We start from the raw sequence: 24,568 nt of genomic DNA on the forward strand, positions 1-24,568 counted from the left end.
GAGGTCACAGAAAAACCCTTTTGATCCTTTTTTTTTTTCCATTTTTCTTTCAAACCAGCATTACATCATGCATTTAAGCAACAAAAGTAGTTCAGTCGTGAGCAGGAAGGAAGAGGCCAAACACAGGTCTCACTGTGTGCCTCAGCCACTTTCCCACATGTCGTACACCCAATGATTACCTGGTCAGTTGAACACTTGTGGTGACACATAAAGGAGCAAGAAGGCAGCTGTGGAATGAGCTCCTTGTGCAGGCTCTTGCAGTTTTGAGCTGCACATGCTGCCAGGCAGTTTTGGAGCTGAAAGATTTTGGGTAAGTCACTGAACTGCAGCTCAAGCCCATCCTTTCTCTCTGAAGCAATAACTGAAGTGCTGTTTTTTCCACAGATGGCTGCAAGGCTTCCCTGTTGTGTGGGCTTGGGTCAATATCACAAAGCTGAACACAGTAAATGCTTCAAGTCTCACCTGTGTGGATTCTTTTATGCTGGTTAGTGACATAAAAGAACTTTGTATTTGCAAAACAGCTGGTCCTCAATTAGGAAAAGTGCTTATGCAAAAATCATGGACAGTAGACATACACAGAAACCTGAATTTCTGGGATAGACTCCAAAGTCCTCCTTGCAACTTGCCTTCCTCCCCTGAGGTTCAAGCTGTGTTTGGTCCCTATGCACAAAGGAGAAGGGCTTGAAATGGACAGACACTCTTCTGCAAAAACATAGAACTGTGCCCAGATGCCTGCTGCTGGTATAATTAATTTGCTTCTGAGCACTCAGAATCCCAGAAGGTACCACCTGGGACTCGAAGCAGAACATTTAAGCAATGCAAACTCTCCTAGGGTCAGGTGAAAATGAGCTGGGTGTTTATTTGTTTAAACCAGAATCCATACTGCAGGCTGACAAGGCCCGGAATTATAGAAGGTTTGGCCATGCATAAGCTTGATTTTTCTCGCATTTAAATGTCACTGTCAGCTGTAGGCAGTGTTCCAGCTTGTGAAGTTTTACTGAAACTGGAGGCAGCACTGAACTTGGCAGAAATGTGATCGTAGGGCTTAATTGAAAGAATAAGCCTGCTATTACAAATTAATGTGGAGAAGGCAGCCATGGTGGAATCTGCCTTCAGGTCCATATGGTCCTCCAGTGCTCATGGATCATACAGCCTGCCATGCATTCACCCTCTGTCTCCAGGGAGCTGTTACCCCCATTTTACAGCTGGAAATAGCAGCTAGGAGGGTTACCTGTCTTGCTCCAAGGCACAGAAAGGAACTGATCAGGGATAACTGCTAATCTCCTCTTCCTTTCCAGATTGCTTGTAATTTTTCCCTAAAGAAAATCACTTATCTGACAAACTTATGGGCTGCAGAGAAGTGTGTATTATGCACACCAAGAGAAGCAGTGTCTTTTAAAAATAAATCATTACAAGCCATCCTGGGTTTTGCAATTTACTGTAATTGCAGTTTGATTTTCAGTTTTCCTGTGAAAGATCTCAAACTTATCATCTAATGACTGAATGAAGTAGTAACTGTTAAAATATTCTTGGTTGATTACTGATTATCTGTGGGTCATATTTTTTTTTTCCCTGAAAAATTACTTTTATTTTTTAAAATGAAAACCATGACACTTTCTGGCTACCAGCTCTACACAAACACAAAATTATTGTTCCTGATGATATCTGTTTTCTCAGAGAAAAAAAAACAGGTTAAACAACTCTACAGCAGATTAATTTTGCCCTGAAGTTCATATCTAATTTGATGAGAGTTTCATTGAGTCAAACACTGGCTCTCCTTCATGCTGCTAAAATTGCAGTAACAGATAATAAAGCCTCATGCTACTTTCTCTTTCCAGGAAAAAGTTGCCATAAAGAGGCTGTGAGGCTTGGCAGGGATATACACGTGTTCAGAAAATAAGGTTGGGGTTTTAATATGACCTTATCCTGTAAAACTGGGGGAATTTACCCTTTTTTCAGGCCGAAATTTTCCCTTATTGACATCTCTCTTTAACTTCTGGGTTGTGTTATCTTACTACTAAAAAAGTAGTCAATGTTACACGTATGCAAAAATGGGTAAATAACACAGATGTTGATATTTTTGTTGCTGTTGAAATATGAAGGAAATGTGGAATAAGGAGTCTGACTGCCACTCAGACATAGCAGCATAAGGGAATCCTCCCAAGGGACTCTGAGAGCCAAAGAGCTAAGAGGAACCATCAAGCTCTAAGATTCACCCTAGTAGATGTAAGAAATGGCAGGGTGGGAACTCAACAACATTTACCTCTCAGAACCAGGCAGCAACGTGACCTAAAAATGTGCTGATTGTTATGGCCCATATGCAAAATACCAGTCTCAGTTACAAGGCTTCCATGCACATATTGTTAAATAAGCCTCTGCCCAGGCTGGCAGATTGCAATCTGGATTCCCTGAAGTCAAAATAAATAAATATATAAATTGTGCTTTGTCTCTTTAGGATGTCAGACTGCAAGAGGGAAAAAAATGCAGCATTTGGGGTCTCACTGGATTCCTTCCATGACATCAAAAATACAGGCAGTCAAGTTAGGTAATACTATGTCTTCAACTTATTTTTTAAAAAGAAGCCTATTTAAGGAATGTGATGGGACCAACAGGTTCCTCAGACAGAATTCTTCCAGCGTGCAACACAAGCAAAGCCTACATCCCCAAAGCTGTGTTCCTTTGGTCCTTCAGGAAAACACACACAACAACACCAACTCTCTTTGCTTCCCACCTCAGCACACACAGAGGCTACAAACTCAGCAGTCTGAGAAGAAATGGAGAATTCTGGAGAGCTTTGGATTAGTGACTCACCTGACCACAGCTATCAGCACCTCCCAGCCTCAGACAGGCAATGGTGATGGAAACACCAAAAGAGAGCCAAGGGAAATGCCACTTCTCTCAGCATGTCCCTCCAATCAACCCTGCCCACAGCTTCACCAGCCAAATGATGACTTTGTAAGTCGAACTGGGTGGTGATTGCTGACAGCAAAGTAAACATTTTGATTACAACAAACTGAGCACAGGTGGGATCTGTCCTCACTGCTAGGTGACTGACCCACTCCTCCCAAGGGAGAGCCCTCCATGGAAAAGGGATTGGAGATGATTTCTAACCTTGAATTTAAATCAGACTCTACTGGCTTTTTCCTCAAGAGCCATAAAAGTATTCTACCTGCAAAAGGAGGGAGTAGCAAAGGGTACCTCTGCTATGAGTTATGCTTACAGGCTGGTATTTGTGGGAGTGGTCTTTTAAGACAGGAATATAAACACCTGACAAACTTCTCAGATTTTCTGTTCTTTGCATGATACAAGGATAGATTCTGCAGTGGAGGGTGGGAATGGTATGAAGTTTTTAAGCATTTAAAAGCTGGGAGGATGCAGAACAAGAGGATGGTCAGAACCCCATCCCTAGAGGTAAGAAATCCTAGGACAGTAGGCTGATCGGTGACATTTTTCTACAAATTTTCAAGTACTAAGGTTTCCTAAATAGATGGGCATATTTTTCACTGTCTGCTCTAGTAAGTTTTCAGACATGCCCTCATGACACAGAATCTTCAAAAGGTCCTTTCTTATCCAACCTGGGACCTCAGAATAAAGCAAATATTACAGACTTCTCTGAGGCACAAGGTTTGTATGAGCCAAAGGAAGGTTAAAAAAAAAATTAACCCAGAATTCAGCAATGACTTAAGCAAGGTCTGGTGCATTAAATTTTAAGAGCCATAATAAAAGTGTCTAGCACCTGGGATATACTTAAATCCTGAGGTTTCAGAGGGGCTAATTTCTGAGCTGGCTTCAGATCCTTCAGACAAATGCTGCTGTGGCTAAGAGAGCAGCCCTGCTCTTCCTGTGTTTGGCATCTGGGCACGTGCTTTTGCCTTCCCGTGGCCAAGCAGGGACCTGGGCACCCTGCAGCTGGCACAGTGCCAGCAGTGCCACAGAGGGGAGGTCAGGGATAGGGCAGCTGGGAAGGAGTGCAGCCATTATCTTCATCACCCTCAGAGCACAGAAATCAGGTTCTGAGCCAACACCAGTTGTAGTCTCTGCTGAAACTGGTGTTCCCACTGGCTCTGCTTGGTGATGAGCTGTGTAAATGTCACCACAAGGGCAGCTAAGTCACAGTCTGTTTTAAGACTGGTGTGGTACAGTAGATGAATTTCACCCCTGTCAAAATGAGTGTCAGAACTGCCCCGGCTGTTTTACAGGGGATGGTGTTTCTGGTAGTGGCAGCCTCTCAGCACGTATTTAACGTGCACATCTATAAAGGGCAGATATAAAATCAACTCCCTCACACATAACAATCCTGCAGAGCACACAATTCCAGATCGTGCCACAGCTTCACCTGCACATCTAGATCAGGGCTTTGCCTACATCTGCCTTTGGGCAGACCCTGAAGCTCCCTGAATGAAGCTGTGTCCTGAGGATGGCTGGTCTGTCCTGAGCATTCAGAGTGCCACTCCATAGATCCCACACAGCAAATCAGTATTGGCCTCATCAGCTTTGTCTTTGAAAGGCCATGTCTTCTAGGCTGTCAATATGCACCCATGCCTTACACACAACTAACTGTTAACTCAATAAGAAGACAACTTAAAATATTACATTACTGATGTAGTATCAAAATTTAAAGTGTGGGTGCACTTTACAGTCTGTGGTTAGAGCTCACCCATTTGGCATATTTTGTTGTGTGTTCCTCCTTTAGGGTTAGGTAATTATTTATCTCACAAATACTCAGTTTGGTTAGGATCCTTTCTTTGTGTATAAGTTTTCTTTACACCATTCTGAAAAAAAAAAAGGAGTGAACTTACACCACCATCAAAGTTCAGGATAATTGTCTAAATACCACTAAGAGCTTGAATAAACCAGTTGAATCTTCTGAAAGAATTATGTCATGTGCAAAATGAGAACTGTTAATAAACAGAAGTTATTCTGAAATAATTTCAGAAGAACAGTTTCCTTGAAAGCTCAGAATTTAAAATCCCTATTTTGAACAGATACAATATAGTACCACCTGCATGGCAAACATTCTCTTACTGGGCACTAACAACCATTCCCCTGGGAGAGAGAGCAGCAGACACACCTTCCTGTGTCTCTTTTTACAAGTTTGTCATTGGAGAAGCATCCAGAACAAAAGTACTACTACAGAAAATTCTGCTCTTCTTGGCCAACGGGGTAATTCATTAGCAGCTGTTCAAAATCACCACTGTGATGACACAATATGAAAACACTGAGCAAAACTAAAGGGAGAAGGAAAGCTTCAATTCAACACTTTCGTTCATACATTCTTAAAATTGGCATTTCTGACTGCCTATAATGGAATCCCCAAATTTTTTCTTATGCCCTCTTTATGTGAACACTGGTTATTTGCTTTCTGCTTTGCCCTCTCACTGTATTGTTTTAGAACTCTGGGTTTGGTTTTTCTGGTCACATCAACTTTACAAGAGTTTGTATCCTGGATCAAAGTCCTCAGAATTGGTACTCTCCAGCCCCAACAACACAGTGCTGGTGGTGATACTGCAAGTGCTTTACTGGACAGAGCTCTTGCCTGCTACTGAGATGTTCAAACGGGAGGAAAAACAAAAAGTCTTTTAAAATCTTGCTAAAAGGCACAGGTCAGTCTCTGAAGCCCACTCAGCACCTTGCATGATCAGTCCACAACTTATTACTGCTTGGGATAGGTGAGGTTTGACAGCTGGGGCTCAAGCTGGAGTTACAGTTAAGAAAGGTTCCCTTAGGATGAAAGGGGGAGAGGCCAAGACACAGGAAAGAAGTCAGATTCTGACATGTTAGGTTCATTCTCCTAGCAGTAATTAGTAACTCTCAGTACTAATCTATCTGCAGCTTCTTTAAAGTGTCCTGTGTCCATGCCAGCTTTCTCTGAAGTCACCAAGAACCAAACCAGGTGGAAAATGTACCCTGATGTTTACTTTACCACAGCATGGATGAATACTACTTTTAATCACAGTATTTCCTTCCCTGGAAAGGGGGAATACATACAGTTTTTTTGTAAATATAGCCACCAGACATGGCAAATGTCAAGATTTTAATGACACTCACTTCCAGTACTTTCCATCTTCAAAAGGCTTCCCACTGGTTAAAATATTTGGGAGTGATGACTGTTCAAAAATGCCCTGTGAAGTAAGTGCTCAAAGTATAAAGCTATTTTCTGGCATTCTTTCCCTTGACTTCATCACTCCAAACCCTTAGAATGGGAGCTGTATTCAATCACTGCCACACAGTCCTGGCATATTAAAAACTGTTTCATGACTACATGGTTAGCAGGTAGGTACTTTTGCTGCTTAATTTGTCCAGCATTTTACTGTGAGTGAGATAACTGGCTCAGCCTCCAGGCTTGGCAGGGTAGGTGCATGTCTGCCACTTCAGCCTTGCTTTGCTGCTCTTACATGCTACACTTCATCCGGGAGATTTTTTTTTCTTTTAATCCAGCCTTCAAGAATTTATTTCAAAGCAGCTCCCATCTATGGGATAATTACACTTAGTTAGCTGTACTCAACACCAATTTCATAATGTGCCACAAACAGGTGCCAATTAAATTCCTTTATTGGAGACAGAAACATTGAATAATTACAGATTTGAGGAGGAAAACTGCAAATAGTATAGACTGTTTCTACTGCCAGCAAAATACAGTTCTTACAGGTTTTACAGACATACAAATATAGTGATTCTTTCATGCCAGATGGTCGCTACATAACAATGCCATTAGGAGCTCTAAATTGTGCTTCTACAAAACCTTTAGAGAAGAATGAGGTAGAGTTTCCTTTAGTTTATCCAGTACTTTTTCACACATCTGTCCTTTACTGCTTTTATATGCTTCAGATTCTTGTAAAATACCCAGTTCACTTTCAACATTTGAGAAAATAGAGACCCTTCAGAGGTGTTTACTTCTCCCTCCCTAAGTTGCTAATTTCCCACTGCTTATGTGCTACTATTTCAGTAACCACTACTGCACCCTTCTAAATGCCTCAAAGGTCAAGCAGGTGGGGACTTCTGGCTTTGCAACAGAAAGTGTTTGTAAATAGCTTCAGATGAAACTCTAACTTGTCTCCATCAGGGCAAAGAACCTTCTACATTTTGTCTCTCAGTGGCCAATGTGAGTCCAAGCCATCTCCCCAGGAGATAAAGGGAATAGATCCACTCTTTGTGAACATCCTGGACTATGAAATAGTGTTAATGATGTCTTTGTCTCCTACTTGCAGCTCTAGCCAACCACAGGGCTTAACACAAATTATGGGAAGAGAACACATCAGTGACCTTTTAGATGGTATGGAGCATTAGCTGTTTGACCAAATATTCCACTGTTTGATAACACATAAAAGTATGTTGCAGCTTTCAGTGAAGATACAGGGGCCCAGGCTGAAAACATAGGCACAGATGTAGGTGTTTAAGCAAATGAATGAGAGCATTGTTAAATACCAACATCAGTCTCTGATCCTGCTGGATTTCTGGTGTGCCAGGGTGGTGCCTGGGTGGTGCCAGGATGTTGGACTGAACAAGAGTGGCTATGATGTGCTGCTGACCTCCTGCCTCGCTGACCTGATGGGTATTTTCACTCTTGCTCCTGGCATGCCTCTTCCTGACACAGCAGACTTTTCACTCACTGCTCTGGCCTTTGCTGCCAGCACTAGGTGCTTTGTTTAGTACAAGCAGGGTGCAGTTATTTCACCCAAAGTGATCACGATTCTAGTGGTGATCAAATCCTAGTGACCAAAGGATTTGGTATACAGGAAGGAGGTGATTACATAACGAATAAGGATGTTTGCTTTCTTCCTATAAGCCACTGCAATATGTTAGTGTAAGACAATAGTTCAGCAGCACTGTATCAGAACTCTAAAATGAAAAACAAAATTTTTATAAAAAGGTGCAAAGTTTAAAAGATTCCATGTTCATACCTCGATCACTTTGATCATAAAAGGACAGAAAATCTTTTTCTGCAGGACACTACTGCCGGAGAAAAGCTTCTGAGCTCCTCTACCTCCCCTTGAAATGACTGCTCTAAGCCTGACAGAATCAAGAACTATACAGAGTTAGTGTTAAGAGAACCAGCTCTTAGAAACTTCCCTAACTCTTACTTAGGAAAACAAGCAATAAGCTTATTTTATGAACTATTCCCTGCATACCTCTTTGGTAAAAACCAAAAATGGCCAGTGCTGCTAAACCAAAATTTGGAACACTAGTCAAATGTTGCACAAAGCTGTCTTCCCTGTTTCTACCTTAACTTTACCCAGCAGGTATTTTAAAGGCTTTAAAATTTTAAATCAAGGTCTTAAATCTTCCCTAAGATCTTCTCATGAATGAAATTTAAGAGACTTTTTTTTTAAAGCGTGGCATGAAGATGCAGGATTGTGGTAAAAATCAGACATGATAAATTAAAATTTTAAGATAAGCAAAGAGTATAAATTCATGTTCAGAGGGAACCATGCTGTTACTACTGGTGAATATAATTACCATTACTTTTTTAAGTATATTTATGTGTGGTCACCCTTGCTAGTGTGATTAATGAGATTTCTGTTTATCTGAGTTACTAATTCCAAAACTTAATTCCAAATCTATTGACTAATCTTATTTCAAATCTATTTGCTGTTGTAATTCAGTATTGCTCCATATCTGCTAAGTCCCAATGTCCTAATGTACCTGACATGACTGTTCTAGCTCAAGGTAATGGCTAAGTTAGTTCTGTTAGTTTTTTATGGAGCTGGGGATATATCTGCAAGTGTACTATAGATGGCACTCAGATTTTGCACAGTCAAAGAAAATATTCTGGAATTCCTATTAATAAGAATCATGCTCAAAGCAAGACATGGACAGGAGGACTGCTACAACAGTATTTTTCACCAATGCAATGCCAGTATTCTCATCTGCTCTTATGGCTAAAAAAATACAAATAACTTATTAAGAAGTTTTTGAGCTTAAATGATTTAGGACCTATCAATTATTTTTCCAAATCTTGAGGTTAGAGACAAAATACAGTAAAACACAGGTCTTTCACACCTCCAAATTGGTAAGCATTGCAGTTCAGCAAATTTTTGGTCAAGATGGTTAAAGAGATCTGTCTCTGCTACATGACCAAGTGCACCTCTAAGATAGTCCCATGCTCATGACTTTACATTGAGAGGTGTCATGATTCCTTCAAGCATCACTTTTCTAATAGGATGGCCCAGTCTGAGATGAAATTCTCTTGTCAAGATCATTCTGTATGTTAATTTTTATATTCTACATTTGTTCCACATTTATGGGTTTATGCAGCAAACCTTGAATGTATTTCTCATTTAAATAACGTTTTTCCCTGCATAACCAAGTTAGTCTATTCTAATGTAATCCTTGAAATACTGGACTTTACATGGCATATTTCTTGTTGCTTAAAAAGCTTTTTCTGGAAAGCTTCATTTGATCTGTAATGAAAGAAGTTTTTAAGCAAAAATTTGGATTAGAGTTAGAAATGGTATAAGTGGCAGTACTACTACTCTGCACTCAGAAAGAGTTTAAGTAACTTGTCCACGGTCACAAAGTCAGTGGCAGTCTGTTCAGGGACTACATGTTCTGGTGGTAAAGCACAATTCTGATCCCTCAACAGCTGGAATATAAAAAACTTCCTTATTTGTTGTTGTTTTTTTTTTTTTTTTTAACTGTCACTACTGCTAAAAGCAAGAAGAATGCAAATTTGCTTAAACTGTCACTTTTAGATATGAGACAACAATAGAAGGCTGGGGAAGAACAGGTGCAAGGGAGAGAAAGACAGCAAGGAACAGGGCAACAAGTATCTCAGGGCATCATTCACAGCTGCCACCTCTCAGGACATCAGCCTGCCACCAGAACATTAAAACTTACCCTCAGTAGGGTTCATCCCATGCAGGGAAAGGCAGTGTACCACAGTCTGCCAGGCTGTGCCACCAACTCTGGGCACCTCTGTGTTCTATTCCAGAGCAAGGCACAGTGAACAGACAGTTCACACTCAGGAACCTGCTGGGATTATGCAGATTGTTTTGGAGAGGCCATTGAATTCAAGAGGGTTTCTCCTCTAATTAAGCAGCACTGAGATCACTCCCAGCTGTTTTTCTGTCTACCTCTTGGAAGACAGACATTTCAAATAATTTGCACTCCAAATCAAGACTTTCAAGTATCACATTTTTCCAAATTACCATTCTTCACACCTGAGGATAAATAATATAAATAAGTATACAGGAAAGGACCTATGATATCTCTATGTTGAATTAGGCAAACCCAAACAAGAGGTTATGTACAAAGAGGAGGAGTGGCTGATAACTGCTTTTTGGCTTGAGATAGTTGAACAGGTGTAAACAATGGCTGGGCAGAGAGATCTCACTACCTTGCTTTTGTCCTATCAGTCTTCCCCTCTATACCCCAGAAAAATCATGTTTGTTTTGCCCTGCTATGGACTGAACAAGTTATCTACCCTAGGAACCTTTATCAACATCCTCACCTGGGTCTGTCCCTGCCAATTCTCAATGAATTTGCCCTCACTGCAGTTAACAATCTGGTTAAGTAATGCCAGTTGCTGAAGCTTATCATAATTCTTGGCACCAGAACAGCTTGTATGAAATGCTAGTTTCATGAAAATTCTGTTATTTGAAGGACTTTTTTCCTAGTCATGAATCACGCTAACCAAACTGAAAATTAAGGACATGCTCAATACTGAAAATAATAATCAAAAGGATGGAGAAGAAAGAACATATGAAAATTAGATTTCATTATTATAATTTTAAAGTACCAGTGTTTGTAAAACATAAGCATGTGAAAGGCTGAATCTCATTTGATCAACCCAATTAAACATTAAATAATTGCAGCCAATTATGCAAATATCACACAACAATATTAATTTGTTGATCTTTTTTGAACAGTTTCAAATTTTCCTAATGTTAGACTATCTTATGTCTTAAATGATCAATTACCAGAACCATAACTAAGTGATGAAGAATGGATAATTGCCTAGTTATGATGTACCATACTCTTTCTATGTAAATCTGTTGCAATTAAACAAATAGGGCACATGGAGAAAAGATGTGCAGATGTTCTTTTACAATCTGTTACTAGCTCAGGGAATACCACAGTTCCCTCCTAAATTTTACAAGTGAAAACAAGGAGAATGCAATATCAAGTACTGATTGTTAATTACACATGTTATTTCTTTCCTTTGGTTAATGGGGTAAAATGCACTGCCAGAATTCAGAGTAGGACATCATACAACATCAGAAGAATTTCCTGTACTATACTGACCTGTCAGCTCTCTTATTTAGGTTTCAAAGTTTAAAATCTAAAACCTATTCCCCTGGATTCCACTTGGAAACAAGCATGGCCTTGAGTTGACACAGACAGAGCAAGGCAATTAACCAAGAAGTTAAAGACAACAATGAACATACACATATTCGACATTTTCATTCTTCCCTGGGAGAAAAGACCACTCATTTCTGTGTGTTACTGCACTATCAACTCTCCTCATTTTGAAGCCTCCATCATCAGAAAAAGGAGAGGTGTATCTCTGGTCAGTGCAGGAAACAGTGCAAAACACAACAACAACAAATGAAAGCACCTGGTTCCTTCATATTAAATTACTTGCAACCAATTTAAGAAAGGTTTTACACAACTTTCAGGTTTACTGTTCAGTAAAGTAAGTCTTCTAACTGGTCCTTGTTCATTCTGCCTAGTAAATATATTGCTGCTGGTATACTGAGGCCTTCGTGGGGATTTTTTGATATATGGTATCATTTATCAACTCTGTCAAAGCTGAAATGTTCAGGTATTGCACAACCACTTTGCTATGCATCTGAAGTTAGATATTTTCTCTTTTCCATTTGCTGCTAAAACAAAGATGAACTTAAGGGAAAGAATAGATTGTTCAGTACCAGTAAGCCACACATGGTTGCTCATTACATCATCTTTAGAGAGCTCCACACCACACTCAGGTTAAAGGCACTCTTTAATTTTGATACTGGCCTCGTTGGATAAAATTCTCTACCCCATGTTACACCTTGACATATTCCCCATGTTTATTTTTCCAGCCATCTAATTAAATAAAAGGAAATACTACTAATTAAATAAAAGGAAAGACTACCAGCAGCTTATAACACATAGTAGGATACTGAACAAAGACCAACACAAGATACAGATTCAAATGGTCACAACACTGTGGCTACTGTGAGTGAAACATTTTGTGCTTGCAGTTGTAGACTAAAGAAAAAATTATCCATCGATTTTTAACGATAGTTACATTGTCAGAGAGAACCTTCAACTGTTCTCCATTAAAAGATCAGACTAGACTGCAGTCAAAGACAGGAAAAATCATGATCTGAGGGAGCAGAAGAAAATGATGGCTAAGGAGGGGTCTTCAAAATGTGACCAAAAATGAACAGGAAGCCATAAGGCTGCTCTTCATCATCTGCATAAGGCATGGATGGTCCACTAGAAATTATATTTTGCCTTTTTAAACTATATTAACAAATGCCAGTAACTACAAAGGTCTTATTAAGCATGGGAGAGATACTGTTGGTCTTACAAAAATTAAAGTGCTAAATGTTTCCCTTAATACTGGTGCATCTCTACTGCAAACTAGAACAAGAAATGTTTCACTTTTACTTCTTATAGGACTCCAATAAAATGTCAATAAAGTTCCACCAGTTTTATACTGAAGTAGCACTTTGGAACATTGATACAGAATACAGTTATCCTTTTTGGCAAGAGGTATCTTAAAGCTGTTCAACAAAGCTGTGTGCAGAAGGAGAAAGCTAATAAATATTGCAGGATAGTTGTTAGTGAACATTTGCAGAAGTTACTACCCCAGCTATGGGCTACATGCTCTGTATTGCTTCCAAAGAATCAAGACTGCATGTGAGAAAGCAGCATTCCATGAATTATCTGCTTAACCAGAATGCAATCAGGGTTTGAATGCAAGCCTCTTTCCTTCTAGACATTTTCTGTTGACAACACTGCTTGTTCCTTAACAGGAAGGCCCTTCTACAGAACATGTGTCAATGGAGGCTGGATACAGCAAGTATGTGAAAGAGACAAGGAAAACATTTTTTCTCATCTAAATTATGTGAGTGGATGATGGGAGAAACTCCTCAATCCAAAGCTTTGGTTGCTATGAAGAACGGTTCCATTTTCACAGCCAAAGTTGTCTAATTTCACTTTCTAGACACTCACCTGCAAGGCAACACTGTGTGTTGTCCATTTTGGCTCTGCAGAGCCCAGCTCTGCTAGGCCAAAGGGGAATTCTCATCTCAGCAGGGCCTGACACAGCCTCTTAAATCATGTCTAGAAGGATGTACTCAACTCTTAGAGAGGAATACACTGCCCAAGCAGCCACTGCAAATCTCCACAGAGGGGAGGGCAATAGGCCAGCAGGGACCATCTTGCAGGCTAGACTGACTCAGAGAATTTTGGGCTAAAGGCCAGAGTTATTGGACAGAGTATGAGGGCATCTACTAGGCTATGCAAACTCAGGAATCTCCCATACAAGTAGAGCATAAAGGAACAGAGTGTATGGCTAAGTTTGTTTTCCAAACACAGAGCAAAAGGCAGAATAATGTCAACAGAACCCCGTGGGCAGCTAACAGGCAACATCCTCACGTGACACATGTTCTGTTGGTGGTGGCAGTAAACAAACCAAACTGAAGAGCAGCTGAAAAGCATTTACAAGTTTTCAGAGTGTATATAAGGAGGCACTAAGAAAACCATTGGGAAGGTTCTACTGCTAACATTTAGCACCTCTACCAAGAAGACAGGCTTCTACCAAGAGGATTACAGTAGAAATCAAAATGATTGTGTTCACGTTTGCCAGATTGTGGAAACAATCATCCTGGGGAGCAAATTGATACTGGGACTATGCTATGCACTGGCAGTTAGAGAATTTGTCATTGTTCAGATGTCAGGTCTGTCTGGAGGGTGTGAACTCTGCCATCTTCATGACACCAGCACTGCCCAGTCGCTGTCTTCTCTTCCATACTGAAACAAAGCAAAAAAAAATGAAGTTTAAGAATAAAAGTTAAAAGAATCAGTGTACGTTTTTGATAACTTCTTAGGTCTATCCTCAGAAATGTTCATTTTCACTGCTCTGATAGTAGTTTACACTATTTTTTATACCTTTACTTGCCTTTGATTTGGGCACAGACTAAAGATAGCTTGCTTTACCCATATTACAATAGCTGCTTTAGGAAGAAGCAGTGCTGATCCTCATTACAGATGACACAGAACAGTCCTGCTTCACTTCCATCAGTTTAATGCAGTTACTCCCCGAGGCCTGCTCACTAATTCACTCATAAGTATGCCCCTGCTCAAGCGCCAATAAACAAACACATTTCATTTTATTTCTTTTTATTGTCAAGGTGGCTTTTTATTACAACATTCTGATTGAATGTGAAATAAAGCCATCACAAATACCACAGAGTACAATTAGGGAGAATTGTAATCCAAAATAAAACAAGTTGTCTTTCCGTACACAAACGAATGGGATCACCAAGCAGAAATGAAGGCAACCTATGGCATACAGCCATATCCACTTCCAGGGGAGGATTCAGCCCCAAGGCAGCACTTTGGATAGCTAGACTGGTTCCATGTTCTAAAGCTCTGTCAGAAGCCCTGTAAACAATGCTCCAAAGAGACCCCAAAACACACACAGGGCTCAAGTAGGTAAATAATTCAGAGGTGGAGAGACAGCAGCAGATGGGAGTCCTTTCCCTTACAGTGTTATACTCAGGGAGCTTGAAAACACCTTCGACCAAGAAATGAAAACTGATTTTAGAGGCTTTATGCAGGCTGAAAAGATCACTTAATTTCTCCAGAGTGGAGAAAGTTCCTTCAATACAGGTTCTGCATCAGCAGGAAAAGAGATAACAGGTCACTAAAGCAGGGAAAAGACAGCAGCTCCAAATCAGGATGAGCCAGAAGAAACACACTTCTAGATCCACAAAGGATTGGTGTTTAGTGGGTTTGTGTTTTACTCCTTACTCCATCAGGCAAGGCCTCTAACTGACCTTCGTAATTATCACATCTACTTCTTCTTTTCATTATTAATTCTGCTGCTCCTATTCTACAGTTGCAGTTATTTGTAAATTTTGTTATCTTTAGGCAGTAGTATCATCTGATGCTCTGATACAGATATTGTTGCAAGACCAGTCTGAGTTGCCATTTGACTAGAGTTTGCACCTGCTTCCAGAATTAAAAGGGGAAGGTAGCTGCAATACCACAATGAAAATAATTTCCTTCTGCAAATAAAAGCAGATTTAGCTTCCATTTTTAATTCTGTCAAGGGCTTCGTGATCTCAGGCTAGTCAATCTGGTCCCTCTTTCACTGTCCATCACAGCCTGGTCATTCTTAGTAAAAATTAACACATACATGGTCCTTTCCTGGTTGTTTTTCACTGCCCAGAGAAAGAAAAGGAGTTTGATTAAATGTCTCTTCTCTGCTGTCTTGCCTGCAGTGTTTAAATGCATTTAATAACATGTAGTATAAAGAGTGTATCTTATTTTCTATCCATTGCTTCCAAGCTGCAGCTTAATCCATGTCTAAAAGGGCACAGCAAAAGCTTGTTTATTCTCAAAGCATGGATGCAAACCCACAGAAACATGAGTGGTATTCCCAGAGAAAAGAACCTCATGCCTAAATCTTCCAACTCTAGCAGCTATGGAAGAGTGTACTATCACTGAGTCATTCATAAGCACACTATTAATTTATATAATGTATGTTCTTTTATTTGAAGTCTTTATCAGCCTTTAGTAATCATGATATCTAATCAGTGATAGGAAGGGAAATGTGTATTGCAGTGCCACCACTGTCTCTTTAAACTGGCATGAGAAATTGAATCAGTTCTGCCCATGAGGTTCTAATTTGTCACTGCAGCTCTTGTTCCACTGAACAGCTGCTCACATCTAAGGACATCCCACTGAACATGGCAGACTTGCAAGAGAGCAGCATGAAAACAGACTTGGAAACACAACAATGAAGAGAATATGAAAATAATAAAAGCAGCACTCTCTACACGAGGGAAATGGTATAATGACGGTGGATACGAAGCCTGCACCTTCTGGTCACAGGTTCACATGCAGAACATGGTGGTGCTGAGAATTTCTACTTTTTTACAAATTCCCATGGTTCAACATGAAATAGGTATCTATTTCTAATTTCTATTCATCTAATAGGTAACTGCCCCAGTTCAGGCAGCAGAACAGCACAGAGGCCAAAGCTGTGTTTGACTGCTATTTCTCTTGCACTTTATTCCTCAAAACTGGAAGATTCTTTGGAATTACAGCCTCAGATTGTCTAAATGATATGACAATAATCCAGTGATAATGCAGAGATCTGTTATTTTTTTCTCCTGGTAGAGAATATAGAAGATCTTGATCAAAGATTCTCCTTTGACATTTTAAGGTTATTATGTAGTCCACTTTTTGTGTTGCAGCATTGTCTTCTGTGCAACATCATGGGGTCCTTCTGGATATGAGCCCATCTCTCCACAGATAGAAAGGTGTAGAAGCACAACCAGCAACCACTGATTGACTCTTAATGGGGAAGCAACTACCAATCTCTTTAAAATCAATGATTTTAAAAATGGTTTTCAATCATTACGTCTTCTAACTCTCCTGATTTTTTAAAGAAGGAAGAGAATCCAGAATCAAGCATATACTTAACAGTCCAGCATTTTCCAGGATTAACAAAATTACTCCTGGCATGTAACAGATGAACACAGACTATGTACACAGCTGAAAGGTGAAAAGGTCCACATCAACAGGCAAGTAAAGTGAAAAGGTCCACATCAACAGGCAAGAAAAGTAATGTTTAGTAACAATCCACACAGTTTTTCAGCCTCCTCCTGAGCCTTGGCTGGTGGTGGAACACCAGGGTGATAAGGTAAGAGGCAGTAGGCAGGAACTGATGCCCAGGAAGTTCCACCTGAACATGAGGTAGAACTTCTTTATCATGCAGTGACTGAGCACTGGACAGATTGTCCAGAGAGGGTGTGCAGTCTCCCTCACTGGAGATATTCCAAAACTGTCTGGACACACTGCTGGGCCATGTGCTCTGGGATGACCCTGCTTGAGCTGGGACCAGATGACCACTGTGGGCCCTTCCAGCCTGACCCATTCTGACACTCTGTGATCAGGGAGGGCATGGAAGGACCCCTCAGGGGAAAAGCTGGATATCTTTGTCTTACACTGCTCACTGTCTCAAGGGAGAAAGACACAGATCACAGGATTACTGGCAGGAACATAAAAATTTTAGTGGCAAATCTAAGAGCACTTGGCACCAAAAATGTAGAACGGAAACCATCCATTTGAAGAAATCCTGGCAATACTGCCAAGCAACTGCTATCAGATCTTTTACCTGGTTATATCAGGTAAATATCAGATTATTTTACCTGGTTATAGAAAACATCTTACCTGGATATCACTTAGCTTATTCAGGAAACGGGTTGTTAACTCAGGCCCATTCTCCATAGTTGGGATGTGCAAGTGCTGTCATGGAATAAAGGAGAGGAAGAATGGGAGAGAAAGAGAATAACATGTAATAATAGCTTTACATATATATGAATACCTTATGGTTGCCAAAATTTTTAATAAATATTTATCATGCTGGCTAACCCTCCTTATGAGAAGGAAAGGGTGGTTAGTTTTGGGGTTTTTATTGGGTTTTTGGTTGGTTGGTTGGTTGGTTTTTTTAAACAGGAGGGTGTTGCTAAGCCAGTGAAAACTTAGAGAGTTAAACTGTTATGCTCCAGTTCAATAAAGGGTAATCTAAGCCTTTCAAGAGATCTGTCCGAAATGGAGGGAATATTGTGCAAGCAAGAGTAGTAACATTATATACAGTATTTCATTTCAAAGTATATTGTGTAGAAACACAACACTTATATTTACAGTACTTCTCACTCAGCACCTCAAAGTCTCATATTATCTTAGCATCAGGCAATATCAATACATTTATTTTATTTTATTTTATTCATTCAGGAAGTATCACCTAACAGACATTTATTGTACTTATCATGTTTAGTGGACAAAGCACAACCCTTTATGCAGCTGCACTACCCCCTAGTCCTCTGAACTAACTTTGTGCTGACTAAATAGCATCAAATCAACTTTAACAGTCTGAATGCCTGGGGAATTCCACCTGTGCAGGAGAAATCTCCCATATGGTGAACAGTGGGTGAAAGCAGCTGTGCACTGTCTTGAAACAGCTCTTCCACCAGAGCTGAGATCCCTGCAATGAGGAGGGAACAAGAGAGGAACTTGAGAAGGAAGGACAGCAGTGGTTCAGAAATTTGGTTCCCTGTAAAAGACTTTTCTCTCCTCACCCTTCCCAGGCATCTTAGCAAAAAATACTGAATAAAAGAAATGTGGAAGAATTATTCTTCTACATTTGCAAACAGGCTGGGAACTGTTTTTTTCATTCACCTTCTCAGAACTTGAGATTTTATATTTTCAGCTATTGGGAAAAAACCCATATGACAAAAGTTCCCTTCTGACAACCAGTAACTCACTTGGAAAGCAACACACTGACACTGTTCATCTTTCCAGGCAGTGCACCTTTTCTACCTCCCTTGGCTTCAGTTGCAATTAACTGTGATAAAATTCAGAAGAAAGAAGGAAAGGGGTAAAAAGAAAGAGACATTTCCTTACCTTGCCCTTATATAAAATTTTAGAGATGGGACATACAATGCAAGCTGTTCCAGCACCAAACATCTCCTTTACTCTGCTCTTTTCCAAGGCAGCTGTCAGGTCACTCATGGTGATATATCGCTCAGACACTTTGAATTCTCCCTGCACAAGAAGCAGCAACCATAAAAATTGTAAAAAGTTTAAAAACATTACTGGTTTTGTTTTCTACACAGAAACATTTCCAATAGGACTTTTAGCCTAGTGACAATAAGTCACATTTTGACTCTGATCTTGTGATCTTTTCAAACGTGCCAGTATCACACAAGATAGATTTTCATCAGAAGAATGCTCTACAAAGATGCCAGTGGTTTGCCAGATGCAATGCTGATGATTAAGTGGCACTTCCCTCTGTTTTGGTGCAGAGTATCAGTATCACATTAGGGAATAACAAAGAAGAAATGTTCAATTGTTACGGGACACTGGATCTCTGTACTCATGGTCTCTAGCATGTTAGAGTTTGTCCAAAAATTACTCAATTATATCAAGAGAGCCTCTGCATCCCACTCTCAGACGATTCCTAAGCAAGATACATTCTGTTGATTAATTTCACCTGCCAGGCCAATTTATGTGATCTATTTTTTTAATCCCTAGTGAAACATTCCACTGTAGCCTGCACACAGCTGTCACATACAAAAATTAAGTGTACTGCAGGTATGAGTAAAGCCATTTGCACTGCAGTCTTAATACTGGAAGTGTTTTACCTTCTACAAGAGTTGAAGAATGCACAGGAATTAACTGAAGGGATGTGTTTCAAGAAAAAAAATAAACGTCAGACTTTGAAATTTTTATTTCAAGTACGTGTTATTCCTGTTAACCCACTCTAAGCATAATCCCAGCCAAATCCAGGAGACAGGATACTGGGCTTGATGAGCCTTTGGCTGTGTGGCATCCTTACCCAGACTGCAATCAAACCTTTGAATACAGCAAAGCAGAGTTTGCTGCATCTCAAGGTATGATCTAGTCTCAAGTGTGCAAATAAGCTCTTGGATTGCTGCACTACAGAACAGGAACAGGAACCAGACAGATGACTTCAAGACTGTGGCTGGGCAGGCTGCATGCTTATTAGCAGAAACAAGGTTGGAAGCATGAGAACTAAATGCAGAAATAATGAGCTGATGACTGAAGGGTAGCTGTGGTCATGCACAGTAATTCTTTGTTTCCTTGCTCTAAGTTGCTGGTACCAGTGGATTTAATGAGAATTTTCATGTTAAATACTGCATGGAGCTACTTTAACAAGCTTGGTATTGTTCTGTGTGACAGGTGTGGGTATTCTGGTGATGCTCCTGAGAATCCCTGCATTAGCACACCCTGAGCTCCCATTAGCTTAAAGGGACTGAGTGCACACTCAGCAAGTTTTGTCAGCGCCACCAAGCTGTGTGGTGGGGCTGACGGGCTGAAAGGCAGAGGTGCCATCCAGGGCACCTTGAAAGCAGGGTTTCTGACAGGCTGGACACAGCTCTGGGCAATCAGATCTAATGGAAGATGCCCCTACTCACTGCAGGAAGGCTGGAATAGATGGCCTTTAAAGGTCCTTTCCAAGGCCAGGCTGGATGGGCTCTGAGCAGCATGGGACAGTGGAAGGTGGCTCTGCCCATGGCAGGGGGCTGGAATGACATGAGCTTTAAGGTCCCCTCCAACCCAGGCCTTTGTATGATGCTAGGAAGCCAGACTGGTCTATGATCATATGATTTAACCAAATCAGTTGAACTTTAGGATACTGAGCACCAGAAATGTTTACTTCTGCTGAAGTTATAACATGACAATTGAAACCATTACTGCCAAAACACTCACCCAGTCACGTGCCAGATCCAAAATGCTTTGCCTTGTCACTCCTGGAAGGATGATGCCATCTAAAGGTGGCGTTGCCAGTTCATTTTCTGCCAAACAAAAAAGCATTGGTTGAAAAACAAAGAAAGAAAGAAACAAACAAAAGTTTACTTATGCTGCACCAAACACATGGGTCCCTTACAACTCAGGATATTCCATGATTCTGTGGCATCAAAAACAATCTCCACCCTGTAAGATGCAACATTTATCAGAGTTCTCCAAGAACACAAACAGATACTCAATTCAAGTAAGTTGTTGTTGAGTGTTTTTATATTAACCTTTTATTATAACCTTTAGATATTAATGTATTAAATATGTTTCTTCCCCACCTTTTGGGCAGGGAAGAAACATATTTAATACATGAATATACACATGCCTAATGCCTTGTAGGTGGTTTTATTCCTCAGTACATTCTACGCATAACTGTGTAACTGCACTGTGTTTCCACTGCAAACCATGAAATGGTTCAGTCTCCAGAATCACAGAAGAAAGGCAGAGGGAAAGTCATGCCTAAAAATCCCAGGGCACATCACAACTCTCCCTGAAATGTTTTACTTAATTCAGGAAAAGGGGATTTAGCATATCCATTTCACAGGAGCTATATGAAACATTTACCAAAAATTTTGAAGTTCATTTAATGAACCAGCAAAGCAGTGGAAATTTTGCCAACCCTCCATGGGAGGAGACTTCTTAATGATCCTTTGTTGTAGTCCAGACACCCTTTTGCTGTGCTCATTTTCTACTTACAATATTAGAGCAATCCTAAGAAAAATCCAACAACAATTATTCAAGTTGTTCAGCTGGTTTGGTTTGTTAGCTAGTGTTTCTTGTTTGCTTTTGAAAAAGAGCAGTAGATAAACGTTCATCTAACAAAACTAATGAAATGGCAGATAAATGGTAAACAATAAACACTTGGTTAAAGAATCCATGCTTGGTAAATACTTAAAACACAGGTTTGTATATAGACTTTGTTCTTCCATGTCATCTCTGCAGCAGTCAGAGTTAATCTTTTTCATTTTAAGCCATCATTTATCATTATATATCATTTGATCTTCCATGTCATCTCTGCAGCAGTCAGAGTTAAACTTTTTCATTTTAAGCCATAGTGTACTCACTGGTTTCTATTATCAGAGAAGACTGACCTTTTACTCTTTTCAGACAGATGCTTTTAAGACAGTCTCAAATTTGCACGAGAAGTCAAGACATCCAGAGTCTTTCAGTAGTACTCTTCATATGTTTTCCTAACCATTTTATTTCGCTACTTATAATCCTTTTTCTTTCTTTACCTTATAATGATACTATCCCTGCTCAATAAATCCACAAACCATTAAGAGTTTTGTTTATTTTTTACCTAGGTGACGTAAAAAACCCAATAAAAACCTGAATATATATACCTTATGTCCCCTTTCTCCCTGGCTGCAAAAGGATCACTGAATCAAGGCCTGACTGAACCTTTCTCAAAGGAGAACTTCTCATTAGAATATTTCTACAAATCCTGTGAATACTTGCAGCTGGGTAGAAGAGAGAAACGTGATGTTTGTCCTTGGTGTGTGGGAGCAGGTTGACCTCAGCTGCTCAGTGCTGTTTTCAGCACTCAAGAAGATATTTCTGTGCACAAACACTGCCTGCCAGCTCTGGACTGAGAATATCCTGGGCTCCCCCACTCTGCAAGAGGGGGCATTGGGAGTTGGGACCGGATAGGGGACGTGAAGGATAAATTCATTGAATGTGCTACTCACTGTCCACTCTCTCAGGAAAGAGTCTGTTACTTTCTAAAGCAGCCAGCCCTCGATTTATTAATTTGGATTCTCCTGCCAATGCTTCCATATTCCTCTTGCGAGGATCTATACACATATCAGTAATAGGTGTAAACTGCCATACCAAAATGTATAGAAATGTTGGCCTAGAACAGGCTGTATGTTCTGCTCTGGTTTGACTAGCCCACAGTGTCATTCCTCAACCTATCCCAGACTTCTAATTCCATCAGCCCTTGTTGCATCCTGGGATTGGGTTTTAGGGGTTCTTATTTGTGTTAGCTAGCCGAGTCCTGTGTACCGCCGCGCTTCCCCTGTGTATTCCTCCCTCCGTGTTTTCTGGCCCCATGCTGCCTGCCGTTGGGCTTTCCCCCCTGCCACTCCTGTGACCACTCCCCCATCTGGCCCCGGGAACCCCTCCGTGTCCACCGCCCCATCCCCACGATCCCACTCAGCCCGAGGCTCGGTGCCCGCCCCTGCGGTTCCCTGGTTGGTCGCTGTCCTACATCATCATTGAGGCACCCGCACAGATTGGGGGGCAGCATCTGCCCTCCCTATCACATCCCCTATATCATCCCGCCCCCTCCCGGGTCCTGGCACCATTTCCCCCACATGGAGTGGGAAGCGCGGGTCGCTACCCCCCCACTGCAGCTCTCCACGACAATAAAGCCTTCCTGCTTTCCTTGTGGGTGATTTGGACATTCCTTCCCTCTTTGCCTTGGACCCTCGCGCTGGCGACAGAACCCGGCAGACCCTGACCTGCGTGCTGGTGCCAGCGGCACGCGGGAGAGAAGCGGCGGACCCGGGCGTCCGGGGGGAGGCGGCACCGAAGGGTGCCGGAGCTGCTCTGGACCCGGGAGAAAGAGCGCGATGCCGCAAGCCCTCTCTTCTTTCTCATACAGTCAGGAATAACAGCATTCCCTTTTTGGAGTCTGTCTAGCATCACTGCTATTTGTGATGCATGTCTGGTCCTAATTCTGGCACAACTATCACAAGGAGAAGACTTTAAAACTTTCCATGAGCCACAGGGCTCACCTGATTCTAAACACTGAAAACCTGATATTCTGCATTTGTGATGCAGTCACAATTTAATACACTCCTTTCACTAACAGAAAACTTCAGATACCGTGGACTTTGATACCAAAGATTGTGATTACAGTTCTCTGTCTGGTGATGTTGCCACAGATCTTGCCCAGGACCTTTTTAAGCTCAATAACATATACTAATTGATTTGAGATAGTTTGAAAAGGTGCCAGGCCAAACCCGCTGTCAAACAGCACTGAGCAGACAGGACATGAAAGTCTCAAAATGTTCCAAGCAGGCTGCTCTGTAGGATTTTGTCAAGTGTACATATGATGCCTACCAGCCTGGGGCCACCCAGGGAACATCTGCTCCCCTGGTATCCGGCAGAGATGATAACACTATCCATCCAACATGGCATTCCAAAAGCTCATCCTCTCTGTGAACTGATGCCAAACCAGGCTCCATGTGACATCAGTGTGTCCATCTCCCAAAAAACAGACTGTGAGCTCACAGACTCCACTTGCCTTCTGAATTATTTTGATGGGCTTAAAATGTATAGCTGCAAAAAGCAGGAGCAGAGCATTTGAGGAAAAATGAGAGTGCTTCTCTTCAGCTGATTTATATTATAGTTCTACTAGCAGTACTGCCTGCCCAGTGTCCTGTTAAACCTGCTATAGGCTTGCTCTAACAACAGAATTCCATCAGAGTGTTTAAAGGGGTTTTTCAAGCGAGGTCTTCCATGTTACACAACTTCAGCTTTTAAACACCTGTGCTTATGAACACAGAGCAGGTAAGATTGCACTCCTGGGATGCCTTCAGGACTAGTCACGCTGTAACAATGATGAGAAATTCACCCAAATATATATTTTAGCAAAGTGATACATTCCAAGTGAACTTCAGGATCAAGGAGAACCCAGAAAACCCCGTTTTCACTGGTATTAACAGCTTCTACCAGTTTGTCCTGGGTCTTTGTCCTTACTTCCCTCAGGCTTTTCTTTAACTCTTCCCTCGTGCAATCACTGCCTTTGTGTCTGTCTGTTAATTTGATTTCCTCGATTACTTTTTCATCCTTTGCTTTGTCTGCCACCTCATTCATTTGCTGCTCTCCCCTCCACTCTATTTCTGGGGCTTTCTACTAGAACAGAAGCTACAATCCTGATTTCGTTAGTACTGTAATTGTACAAGACATTTCTGTGGCACAACTAATATTCCAACTACAGAATATTTAGCAAACTTGCCTTAAATTTCACCTGATTGTTCCAGAGAATCTTTCAACAGATTTACTTTTTAAT

General features: G+C 41.0%; 1 protein-coding gene across 2 annotated transcripts in view; it reads right to left on the reverse strand.

The window, feature by feature from the left end:
- Positions 1-6,534: 6,534 nt before the first annotated feature.
- The window catches only part of BCAT1 (branched chain amino acid transaminase 1), a 60,705-nt gene continuing 42,671 nt past the window's right edge, over positions 6,535-24,568 (reverse strand). For both annotated transcript variants that reach the window (XM_053942775.1, XM_053942776.1), the window contains 4 exons: positions 20,464-20,549; positions 18,634-18,774; positions 17,401-17,475; positions 6,535-13,968 (listed from right to left, as the gene is read on the reverse strand). In XM_053942775.1, coding sequence (XP_053798750.1) covers positions 13,927-13,968; positions 17,401-17,475; positions 18,634-18,774; positions 20,464-20,549 — 344 coding nt within the window. In that variant the 3' untranslated portion in view covers positions 6,535-13,926. The remainder of the gene's footprint in view (positions 13,969-17,400; positions 17,476-18,633; positions 18,775-20,463; positions 20,550-24,568) is intronic.

The sequence above is a fragment of the Vidua chalybeata genome, chromosome 5 (genome assembly GCF_026979565.1).
Source record: "Vidua chalybeata isolate OUT-0048 chromosome 5, bVidCha1 merged haplotype, whole genome shotgun sequence".
NCBI lineage: Eukaryota > Metazoa > Chordata > Aves > Passeriformes > Viduidae > Vidua > Vidua chalybeata.